The 12,545-nt window shown below is 48.9% G+C and overlaps 1 protein-coding gene across 1 annotated transcript in view; it reads right to left on the bottom strand.

The window, feature by feature from the left end:
- The window catches only part of ECE1 (endothelin converting enzyme 1), an 86,749-nt gene that overhangs the window by 35,235 nt on the left and 38,969 nt on the right, over positions 1 to 12,545 (bottom strand). The window contains exons 3-4 of the mRNA XM_015598811.2: positions 6,383 to 6,524; positions 775 to 987 (exon numbers count right to left, since the gene is read on the bottom strand). Coding sequence (XP_015454297.2) covers positions 775 to 987; positions 6,383 to 6,524 — 355 coding nt within the window. The remainder of the gene's footprint in view (positions 1 to 774; positions 988 to 6,382; positions 6,525 to 12,545) is intronic.

The following is a 12,545-nucleotide window of genomic DNA, read 5'->3' as shown; positions in this document are numbered from 1 at the left end:
AGATCTCAGCTGCTTAGGGGTGCAAGTCAGGACCACTACATGTGACAGTACGAAGTGGTGTGATTTCACGTGGAATAAGATCCCAACAGGCAGATGTTAACTCAATGAACATTAGGGATAGAGCTGCAAACATGACAGACGTGGGATTCTAATCTAAGGATAAGACCACCAACACTAAGGTCAACCAGAGGTCCAAAGGCCTCACAAGGGGCAAAAAGAACTTTGGTTAGAGGCTTAGCATGCAAGCCTGATTATCAGGAGGCCAAGAAAGATTGCTTTCTACAATGAGTAACTCCCAACAAACCATTGTTATAACTTTTATCTGCTCACAACCTTAAAATCTGATCTAGTGTGCTCAGCCTTGACTCCTTTTGCTCACATCTTGCAAAACTCACAGTCAAGACAAGTCAACAGAACTAAGCTGCAACCTGAAGCCAGAAAAGCAAGGAGCACAGCTATCAGTTCTTGTGCACCTACTATGTGCACACACACCAGGCTACCATTTCAACGTGTGTGCTCTCTAGTTCTCAAAACTCTGCAGTTTGAGTTTTATTAGTTTTGCTTTACAGATGAAGGAACTGAGGATCAGAGAAAAGTAACTTATTCAGGATCACGCAGCTGATGAGGCAGGCATTCTAACTCGGTTTCACCTACTCCAAAGCCCACAGTCTCTCTATTCTGCCAAACTCCTCCTTTAACTGGGCCTGGCCTGGCAGGTTTTGCTGACAGCCCTCCTCTGCAGCCCTCTCACTGGCCCCCCTGCTGGGTGCTTACCGAGGAGGTGCTTGATGATGGCTTGATTATGCTCCCAGAGGTTGCTGAAGGTCCCCCAGCGTGAGTGACCATCAGGCACAGGGTTGGCTTTGATCCATCCACCACAGGCATAGGTGAAGAAGTCCTGGCAGGGGTCCACCGTGGGGTCCATGGAATTCAAGATGGAGCTGGTCACTGAGACACAGGCCTGGCTTAGGCACACTGAGGGGGTTCCTGACAGGGATTAAGGATAAGAAGACAGTGAAGGGTGGGTAGGGAAGAATGCAGAAGTACAGTGCAGATGGCCTGGGGTCTTGGGGTACCATGTCCCACCCTGGCCACTAGACTCTTCCAGAGAAACGATTTTAGTAGATTGAAAATCTTCTGGCTCATAAATTAAGACTTCTGTTTAGCTCCCTAAAATCCTTTCTATGGCTTAAAAAGTACCGGAACCAAGGTGTTTCTCTTAATTAGTCCTTCCTTCTACAAATATTCATTGACTTTTGATTATTTCTTGATGTTCAGCAAATTCGTTTACTCATCATGCATTCATTTGTTCAAAAAATAATTACTGAATATCTTCCAGGTTCTTTGCTGGGTGCAGTGTGTGTGTGGAGGGAGGGGGTGAGGGATATAAAAGGCATAGTTCTTTCCCTCAAGAGCTAATAATTTATTTGGGGATATACACATTCTATAGGAAAAGTCAAAAGGCAGCAGTAGGAGAAACATCTGTCGTTCATTCTGCGAGCATAACTCAGTATATGCAATACATGTCCAGTGGGTGACGCAGACAATATGGTGCCAGGACTTAGGAAGAAGACTTTTAGGAATAGAAGGAACTACAAAAAAATCATTCCCGCTGAACACAGGCAGGAGGGTTCCCTTACTGAATCCTCAAAATCACCCCAGAACAAAACGACCCTAAGAGATCATTTTGCTAATGTGCATTTTTACATGTGAGGAAAGTGGGGCACAGACAAGATAAGTACCCTGCTCAGTGGCCAATGGGATTTGAACCCCGCTCTGTCTGCTTCAGTCCTGGCGAGGACAGACCCACACTGCCAGAAGGCAGGGTAGCCCTGCCAGTCAGGTGTCAGCTCAAGGAGGGACAGTAGTTGGTGCGGGTGGACGGTGGGGAGGGCTGCAAATCCTACAAAAGCCCCTAAAACACAATGAGCAGAGAAATCAGCTTCCTTGGAGCTGGTTCTCACAGAGCGCGGGCAGAGGCGTGAGAGTTGTCCACAGGCCAAAGGCAAGAGGAGGGGGCCAGACCCCTGCCTCAAGGTTAGTGAGCGGGGCCTCGCAAGGGAACCAAACTGTGGGCAGCCTCAGCCGTGGCCCAGCTCAAGGTGGCAAGATGACCCTGACTCTGCAGGAGATGGAGGCTGGAGATTCAGGCTGGTGACCAAGAACACAGACCCAGCCAAACCATCTGTTGATACAAGCTGTGCCAGTGACAAGAGAGGCTGTTTATTGAACGTGGCTCTGTGCCAGGCACTTCACACACATTCGTGAGCTCACTGAGGCCTCACTACGGGAGTGATACCCCATTTAAAGATGAGGAAACCGAAGCTCTGAGCGAGTGACGGACCGAGGTCACATAGCCATTTGGGAGAGCCGGGACTGAACCCAGCTTGGTTCTGCTGCAGCGACCGCAGAGAAGGGGTGTTTCAGCTTCACCTCGCCGCCTCTTTGCTGGTCATGCCAGGGGCTGCTGTGGCCCTTCTGGTGAGGTCGGCCCCCCCGCCCCATACAGGGAGGCATAAGGCAAGACAGGCAGTGTGGGCTCTGAGACTAAGGTTCAAATCCCAGCTTTCTGCTTCTGGCAGTGGGCCTTGCGCAAAAGTGACCTCATCTCTCTCAGTATCAGTTTCTCCATCTAGAACAGCAGCCCCATCTCACAGTGATGATGAAATGACCTCATGACTGGGCACGGGGCCTCAGCTCCCTTGAGCCTTAGGGTCCAGCGTTCCCAGGCCAATCTTTGGAGAACAGAAAAGAACACATGGGCTAGCAGGGGCAGTGTTCACCTCACTCAGAAATAAAATGCCAGCCAGGGCTGGGTGGCCTGTAGGCTTATTAACGTCTGATGACAAATGCGAAGTCCTGTGAGTTGACAAAGGGCTCAGAGGAGATGCATGACAGCACAAAACTCTGGGTGACTTTGAGGTAATTACCTATTTTTAAATGACTATACGACAATTAAAAATTATCGAGCCATTAGGCATAAAAATAGAGAAAGGAAATGGTAGAGAATATGCACCATTTGAAATATCTCTAGATCAGACCATCTTAAGCAGAGCTGTATGCCCCACTCCCCACTAGGGGAATGTACCAGAATCTTTATGGGGGGTGAAGGTGGGGGAAGAGAATTTCCGTTTGAATAGTTTGAAAAAGCCTATTCACTATTATGATGTAACTTCATATTTGGGAAAGGAAAAGAATACCTATTGTTTTCATACAACAAACTACAGGAAATAAAGCTTGACAAAATCTCGGCTGGTGGGAACACCGAGAAGACATAGTGTAAGGGGGTGATTCTCAGGGAGAGAGATATATCAGAGTCTCTCTGGCGGGGAGCGGGGGTGGGGTGGGGTGCAGGGAGGAGGAGGAGAGAGAGGGAGATTTGTAGTTATCATAAGGGGACTTGGGTTTAAAATAAAGTAAGAAACCAGTCCCCAGTAATTAGTCTGAGGTCTTCACTAAGCGCCTGCTCGGCTAGGCACAGAGCAAGGTCCCTAGGTGGTGCTTAGATAATAACTGCTTAGATTATTTAACTCTTTAATGGTTTGTAGATCCTTTACCAACTATTCCTGGCCCAGCAGGTACTTAATGTATATTTGATTAATTACTTGTTTGCAGGCCCCCCTCATCTAATGTCAAGGTCAATACCCAGGCTCCATCTCCTTGGGAAAACCTTCCCAGACCCTCATCCGTCTCTGGGCCCCTTGGCTGCCTAGGTGTCCGTAATCCAAAACAGACTAAGCTGTGTCATGGGCATCTCTCCCTGTCCACCTTCTCCACTAAAATGTGACCTTTAGGGGAGGGCCAGCATCTTACTTGCTTTTATATTTCCTTTGCCCAGCACTGTTCTTGGCGCCTAGCGGCTGTCCAATACATATTTGTTGACTGAGCGAATGAAAGAGCTTTGTCCCATACTTGGTTACCACCTGCAGAGGCAGAAAATATTTCTTTTCTTTAGGACGTGTATGATCGCTTGAGAAAGCAGAAATAGGGCTCAAATCTAGTTCACAGACACTCGTCTGGACAGTACCTGGCCCTGACACTAACACACTATAGAATATATTCAGTGAGAATTTATTATTTGTCTTGCTGCTGCTGTCTGCAAAACACCTACAAGTTTCTGGAAAGGAGGGTACAGCCGGAAGGTGGATAAATATGTATTTAAGTGTCCAGACATAACTCAATGGTGAGTCTTTCAGAATCCTCAGAGAATTTGCTTTGAATGGCCTGCTGTTTGCTCAGATGTGGCCAGTGCCAGTACCTGCTGCTGGGTAATGAGATCACTGTCAGTATCGGGGTGGCCACTGCTTCCCCAGCCCAGGCAGCTGATGAAACACACAGGTTGGCTCAGGGGTCACCTGATGCAGGCCCAGTTTCACCTAGAGCTCTTTTTGTTCCTTTTGGGCCCAGGCTAAGGAAACCATTCTGTGGCCTGAGAAGGATGGGCTAGAAGCAGAAGCAGGATTCCTTCCTGTGGGTCTCCTGTGGCCCCATCACTAGGAGCCACCCCTTGGGGAGTCCCTTCTGGTTTCTGGTGAAGAAACATCTTAGGAACTTCTGGGGCAGTCTTGGGGTAACACTGGCTGCTGGAGTCTTGCCTGCTCACCAGGCAAAGGGCTGGAAGCTGGGCAGATGAGGGTGGCCAGGGTCTGTACTGCCTGGGCTGAAGACGATTTAGGTAAGATTTTGCCTCATAGACAAGATGGTGGCTCCAGGACAAGAATGACTGGTAAAGAAAGGCTGTTCCCAGCTTTGTATTCTCATTACTTTGTCCATTCAATCATTTATTTATTCAATTTGCAAACTATTCACACATCTATGACGTGCAGGCGTTATCTAAGCACATATGGTTAAGAGCCTGGAAATCATTAATTAATTAATCAAATATGCATTAAGCATCTGCTGGGGCCAGACACATTTGGTAAAACATCTACAAACAATTAAACAGTCAGTTAAATAATCAAGCAATTATTTCTTAAGCACCATCTAGGTGCCTGGTGTAGACTAAGCCCTCATTAAATGTTCATAGAATGAATGTGTGCTTAATACGGGAGGGATGTAAGGATGACTCAGATGAAGTCCTGACCTCTCTCCAGGCCCCCAAATTTTTTTCTATCCCAGTCCAGCATGGCCACCCCAGGCAGGCCAGCAACTTCACAGTGGGGAGGGCCCACCGAGGCCAAGGTAGACAGTCCCACATCCTGTGAAGGTTCACAACCTCTCTGACGGGATGCGTGACCAGGCGACCAAGTCGGTGGGGCTGAACGCTAAACAAAGTGCCCACAGGCTGCTCAACCTGGTGGACCATCTGCCACATCAGAAAACTCGATGCTGGGACACAGGGGAGTGAGAGACCCTGGAATTGGCTGGATTCCCCATCCTCATTTTCACTTGCATCTGCCCTTTCCAGTCCCGTAAATGCTTACTGAACATCAAGTCTGTGTGAGGCACTCAGCTAGATACGCTCAGCCAGACACAGAGAATCAGCCTCGGTCCCCGGACAGCAGGATCAGAGGTGCCTGATCAGACCGCTTCACAAGGTAGGACAGAGAAATGCGATTACAGAGGTCTACACAAAGCCCAGCTGGATCTCAGGAGGACAGCTTTGCCGGGGACACTAACACACACCGGGGTGCACTGTGATTACAGAGGGAGGCGGAGGCTGGGTCTGAGGCCCGCCCGCCCGTGGTTGCCTGTGGCTGAACTCCAGCTTCTCCGCTCTCTCCCGCGGTAACCTCAGGCAAGTCACTTAGTCTCACTGCCTCAGTTTCCTCAGACATAACATAGGGCCAAAAGTAACCATATCTCATATTGTTGTTGTGAGGAGGAAGTGAGGTTATGTCTGTAAAGAAGTGAGGTATTTGGTTCATGGAAAGTATCAAGTAAACAGAAGCCATTATGGCTGTTTCCTTGGAACTAGGGATGGTGGATAGTGTCAGCCTGTGTGTCTCACCAACCCACACTCGAATGACAATGGTACCAGAGCAAAGGTTAAAGAAGTCCTAGTAGGCACCAGGTATGGGCTATATATACATATATCGTCTCTAATCCTCAGAGCCATGCCCAAATTGGGCACCGTTTTCCTCATTTAAAGTAGAGAAGACACAGGCTCTGGGAGATTAAGAGATTTATCCAAGGTCATACAGATGATAAGCTGCTGGGCCAGAATTTGGACTCACGTCCTTCTGACTCCACACCCTTCAGACCACCCACACCGCCCGCCTGCCATGTCTCAGGCTATCTCAGCAACCCGAGTCCTCCAGACCTAACTCTTCCTTGGCCTTCAAGGCCAGTCTGGCTTGAGCAGGGAAGCCCCCTTGCACAAGTGGACAGAGCCGAGGGCAGGAGTTGAGTCAAGCCCATGATGAAACACAGAGGCACCTACTTGTCTGATACTGGATGCCCAGAGCTGTGAAGCAGGCCACCAGCCCTGCTGCCAGAAGTGCCACCAGCACCACCAGCCGCTTCTCCACCTGGGTCCGTGCAGCCCAGCACCTCTGGCCGCTCCGGGGGCTGCGGAAGTTCACCTGCAGGGAAGAAGGCAGGAGGGGTGGGGAGGACGCAAGCCCAGGGTCCCCCCTCCCCAGGAGGAAGGGGCTCCGAGGCAGGCCCAGGCCCCGGGGAGACATCCTGCCTCAGGGGTGGTCTGCTTCCCACGGGCTGAATCCTAATCCAGGAAAGGAACCGCCACCCTGCTCTGCAGCTCAGATTTGTTCCTAAACTTTAGAGAGTCACGCAGCTCGACCCAGCCAGGCTTGTGTTTTTGTGTGTGTGTTACCCGATATGGGTAGAAGAGAAAAAAAAACAACACAGCTTTTCCCTGTTTCTTCAGTAAGGAGTTCAAAAAAAGAACAGGATGTTTGGATTTACAGGCATCCAGTGAGTGTCCAGCTGGACTCTCCTCAAAGCCCCCGCATCAATAGGCTGGGACACACAACCAAGAAGATGACACCACCACAGCTCACACGTCCCAGAAGCGTGGGTATCCCTAGCTCATTCAACCCCCACAAACCCATGAGGCCTATTATTAGTTCTCTTTTTACAAATGAGGACATGAGAGTCTAGAGAGGTGAGACCTCCTGCCTCCCATTGTACAGCTGAATGGATGGAGCTGGGAACTGAACCCAAGCCTGTTGGTTCTGGAGCCACTAGTGGGACAGAGATTTGAGTCTTAGGAGATGCCGGGGGCAACGTGATGGAGCGATGGAGAAATAGCTCCATTCAGGCAGGTCCTCAAAGGGAGGGGCGATGTCCCCAGTCTCACAGTCTAGCTAAACAGGAAGGGAGGCACAATAAGAGGAAGTGGAGGGCGTGGCAAGGCCCTCCGAGCTGAGGAGGGACATGCCAGTCAAAAGCACTCAGAGCCCTCAGCCCAGGGCAACTTGGGGCTCCCCCTGTTCCAAGAGGTACTTCCTGCAAAAGCCCAGACCACAGGACAGGAGTGGTCTCCTGAAGGAGAGGCTCAGTTCAGTGACATTGTGGCTGAGTACCAACAGCTGAGTACCAACTCAGGGCCATGCGAGAAGTACTGAGTGGAAGAGAGATGCCCTCGGTTTCAGATGCTCATAGTCCAGCAGGGAGGCAGATGTAGACACAGACTGGGCTGGGCAGGGGTTCAGTCAGGGAAGGCTTCCTGGAGGTTGAAGATGCCTACGTTAGGTCTCGAAGAATAAGAAGGAGCTGGCTAGGTGAATGGGAAGGGAAGTGGGGGCAAGGTGAAGATCCTAAGGGGCATCTGTAAGCCAGCGAAAAGCATGTGGACTTCTTGCAGTCTGGAGTGACGTGATTAAAGACACCCTTTAGAAAGGCCGAGGTAGAAGGAGCAAGGCTTGGAGGCAGAGAGACCCACAGCGAGCCAGGGGTTAGGGAGGTAGGGGAGATGCCAGGGTAGATGAGGAAACCCAGACTCTGCCCTGCAAATGCCCTACCGATAGCTGAGCAGGTGGCTGCCCCCCAGGAGCCAGGTCACCAAAGAGCCTCACACTGGCACTTGGGGATCTAAGTAAGGCTGGTCATCCTGGGAAAGAAAGGCACCGAGTGGCCTTGTGTGGTCATCGTTGGGTACCTTCTGGGCAGGAAATGACTAAAAATTGCTGCACCAGAGAAAGGGGAACACAAGAACTCTTCATGGAAGAAAAACTGAGTTTAAACCGAGAAAAGGAACTTGTGGCCTAATCATACTTTCCGTGGAGGCCCAGGAGGCTCGGTCAAGTAACGGGGGCAGGGGATGCTGCCTCCTGAAATCACTGAAGAAACTTTTAAACAACGATTCTGACCACGCTATTACCATTAAGTTAACATTTTGGGCTGGGAGGGCCTGGTACAGAGAGCCTAGAATGATGCTAACATGTTCGGAGCCCTGGAAGGTTTATAAAGTGCCTTTTCCAAGGTATCAATTTTCTCACGCAGTTTCCCTTGGGCACTGGTATTCGGAGGGTCCCAAGAATATGCTGCCTTGCCTGGGGGGCCTGACATTTATTCTCACTCTTCTTGCTGTCCTGCCCCTGGATTTGTCTGACTTTCTGGCCCTTCCTCTATCCCTCTCAGTGCCCCTCATTAAATGGCTTAGCTCACGGGGTGAGGCGGGGTGAAAGGCAAAGAGCCAGGGAGACCTCTGCCTGGTGCTGGCTCTAGGAAGCCAGGGAGCACAGCTCTCAGGCTTAGGGAAGCAGGCAAACCTCGCTTTACGTGGGCAGGGCAACGCCGTGGTGCGGGGAATCTGAGGAGGGGAAAGGAGAGAAGGAAGAAATGAAAGTGAGGCTGTGAAAGGAACACAGGGAAGGAGGAAAGGAAAAAAAGAGTAATAATGGCAGCTAGTTGGGCGCTTTCTATGTGCCTGGCATCGTGTTAATTCTATTTTGTTGCTAGATGATGCTATTCTATCTTCACAATATCCCTAAGAGTAGGTACTAGTATTAGCTACGGAAGAAACACAGGAAGTGGGGGAAGGGGAGGAGACAGCACAGTGAGAAAACGCATCTCTCTCCAGAACCCGCAGCCTCAGCCCAATGGCTGTGCTGCCCCCAAGGAGCAAAGCTGAGCTGAGCCTCATTGTTTGATGTCAAGCAAACAGATGGTGTTCACTGAAAAATTTAATTAGAATTAAGTCAGAATTAAATTAGAAATTCATAGTTTCAAGCAAAAATGGCAAAGGGAATTTAAAAACAGGGTTTTTAGCCTTCGTAATGTTTTTGCTCAACTCATACTGTCCAGCTGAGGGCCTATCGGTTTCTGGACAAGCCCTGTCTCTGAGGGAGGAAGGGATCCAGAGGCATCGCTCTGGGGCAGAAGTCACCTGGAGGCACTGTACCGAAATCAAGAGACCTCTCCAGGAGAGACTGTCCAATTCCTGGGTGTAACAGACAGGGCAGGGGCTGCAAATCAAAGCTGCTGGCGAGTCCCTTCTCTCTGAGCTCTCATTGTCCTGCCCTGACTCCTTCAGAGGCTCCAGCAAGACAGGTCACAGCGAGAGGCAGATACAAATGGTTTCTCATGTTCCTTTTGGAAATGAAGGCATGTTGCTCACTAGTTTGGGTGTCCAGTCTGCAGTGACTGGTACAACAGGAGGGTTAGTGGGGAGCAGCCCGCTCCATCTCAGGAGGGGTAACTGGGACGTGACCACTGGCCAAGGAGCAGAGCTCACACTTGGATGACAGAGTTGGGAATTACTATAAATTCTCAGCTCCTTGATGGGCTTAATATCCTATTTATTGTTGTGTGAGGCAGAGAGAGAAAAGACAGAAAGAAAAGAATGCCCTTGAAAGATCAAGGTAGAGAGGGAGACAGAGAAAGAGAGAGAGACAGAGAGAGACAGAGAGACAGAGAGAGACAGAGACAGAAAGAGAGAGACAGAGAGAGAGACAGTTGAGCTGTCCAGCCCAAGAGTTCCCAGGGTTTCCACAGCCAAGGGAACAAAGCCCTAATGAGGGATAAATATTCAGTTACAGAAGTGAGTGCCTGGCTCACCTAGGCTTACAGCAAGAACAAGTTCTGCAGGGGAGGACGGGCCACCACTGCGTGGGGCCCAGGAGACAAGCCAGCAGCAGAAAGGGTGGGGAGGAGGGCACAGCCTGCTTCGCAGATGAAGCAGGGGTTTAAGCGGGGGGTCGAGTGGGAAGGGAGAGGCTCTTGCTGAGCCACTGCCAGGTCCCCCAGCGACGTGGGCTTCATGGAGTTGCAAACAGGAGTCAGTCTAGGCAAGGATTTGGCAGGGAGCCCACCCCCCGCAGTCAAAAAGCCTGGCCACCCCATGAGGGCTGGCACAGCGACCAGGCTGCCTGCGTTGGAGTCAGCCTTTCAGAGCAGACAGACCATGACAGCTTGGTCCTATGTGGAATCCTGCCTTTGTGAGGGTGTTAGGTTGGGAAAGTTTCTTCTAGAAATTTCCATATGGCAGACTTCCAGCTGAGGCCACTGGGGCCAGCCTAGAGCAAAACTATAATGTCCTCTTGTCCTCCCCATCTCTTCCCTGAGCCCTACCTGCCCCGTTGTCCCCATGCCTGACTCTCTCTCAGTGACTGACAACAGCTTAAAGTAGTACCTGTCGTGAGGGAAAGAATTCCTTGCATCTTAACAGGAATCAAAAGTCTAGTATTGAGAAGAAGCACTTTCCACTTCTCTTTGCTTCCCAAAAGAAACGCCCAGCTGCCAAGGGCACCAGAGAAAAGGCACATGCCTGAGAAGGCAAAGGTCAGCTTTGACTTCATCAAGACCCCATGCGTACCGCTGGGCACGTGTGTTCTGTCTTTAAAATGAGGAAGCTGGATGAGGTCCCAGGTCTGACCATCTCAGACTCTAGAACAACTCTAAGGCCAAGAGGATAAGGCTCTAACAGGTGGACAGAGTCGAAAGGACCTGCTGGTTAGCAGAGAAGCCCTTTCAAAGTACTGAGTGGGACTGTCCCTGAAATTGCCCTTAAAAGACAGCCCTGTGCATGGCAGAGAAAAAAAATATGATAAAGCCATCGCTAACTATTAAATATCTCAGCTTTCCCTTTTCTTGAAAAAATGTATTTTTGAAAGTAACTGGATGAGTTTCAAAGTTTTGGTAAACAGTCATGGCCATCTGCCCCCCAGTTTAGGCTGCAGGGCTAACTTGAGCTATTTCCCTTCAAGCCACTGACATGGTGTGTGCTGGGGTGTGGGGAGGTCAGGCAGCCAGTTTGAGCACAGGCTTCCAGGAGAAAAGCTTTTATATTTAGGGCATCACAGAGATATCACGCCTGGTGAGTTTCCATGATAATCCTGATAACCAAATCCATTTTCTGTGCACTATACCAAATGCTTTCACTTATATCATCTCATTTCCATCTTTGCAACAGCTCCGAGAGGTAGATTAATAATATTAACCCCATTTTGCACCAAAAAAAAAAAAAAAAAGCTGTTCAAGTGAGTTGCTTTCAGGTCTCAGAGCCCATGAGAGACAAAGCCGGGCTCCATGTTAGGGCTATCTATCTGGCTTTAAATTCGGTGCTCAGTCCACAGTGACGAATTTTGGTGAATCGCAAAGAACTTGTGCCTAGAATATGAGATTAAAAGAAAAGAAAACCCTTTTCCTGTGGTACAGGTATAACTTTGCTCCAGCTAAATTCAACAATTCGTCAGCATATTCAGTAAAAAGGTGGCAAGTTTGGCTGAAAGATGGAAGTTTTCATTGACCAGTATCAGCGTCGATAACTTTGGAGTTCCTAGAACCATTGGGCTCCAAAATCTTGAAAAATCAAGTAGCTTATTTTTATAGCTGCCCATCAAGAGCAAGATTTGGGGGGGACTAAGTCCATTTTTAAAAGACTAAAATTAAGGGAGCAATTGTGTTTCTAGCAACCAGTTCATAGGAAATTATCCAAAAGGCTAAAAGATGGTCACCCATAATGTCATAGTTATTGGGTCTATTGTCCAACTATCACTGATTGAGTAAATATATTTTTGTATATTGGTATCATTAGGTGTTATGATTTTTAATGACAGCATGTTAACAACAAAATGCTTATGATGTGGCATTAGATGAAAAAAGCAGGATGCAACAAGTCCTTAGAGTGAACTCAACTTTGTATAAAAAAATATATATCCAAGTGGGAAAAACTAGAAGGAGTTATCTCCCAGAAGTGAGTTACTAGGTTTTTAAAAATGCTTTTTTTTTTTTATACTGGACTCTATTTTTTTTCCTACAAATGATCATGTAAAGTTTTTATATTGGAAAAGAACTCCAATGATTAAAAACAAAAATATTAGAAAGCTCTGCTCCATAGGGTAGTTGGGTTCTCGACTCCTAGAAGAACAAACATTGGCTAGTTTATATTTGCTTTGGGGAAGTTGTGGCAGCTCAAGGCAAGCCAGGCTGGGTACCCAAAGAAATGTCCCAAATCCTTGGGCAAACTTTTTGGCTTTTCCTGTATAAAAAGTGGACACTGTACTCAGTTTGGCAGTTTGGTGGAGTGGCACCAACACAGCACTCCAACCAACATAATAGCTCTGTGACCACAGGAATGTCCCTAACTCCTCTGAGACCCAGCTTCATCATCTGAAATATGGCCGCAAGGGCCCTTACCT

This window comes from Pteropus alecto, unplaced genomic scaffold (assembly GCF_000325575.1).
Source record: "Pteropus alecto unplaced genomic scaffold, ASM32557v1 scaffold39, whole genome shotgun sequence".
In the NCBI taxonomy this organism is placed as follows: Eukaryota; Metazoa; Chordata; class Mammalia; order Chiroptera; family Pteropodidae; genus Pteropus; species Pteropus alecto.
The sequence above is the reverse complement of the archived record's forward strand: the minus strand, read 5'-3'. Positions and strand labels throughout refer to the sequence as shown.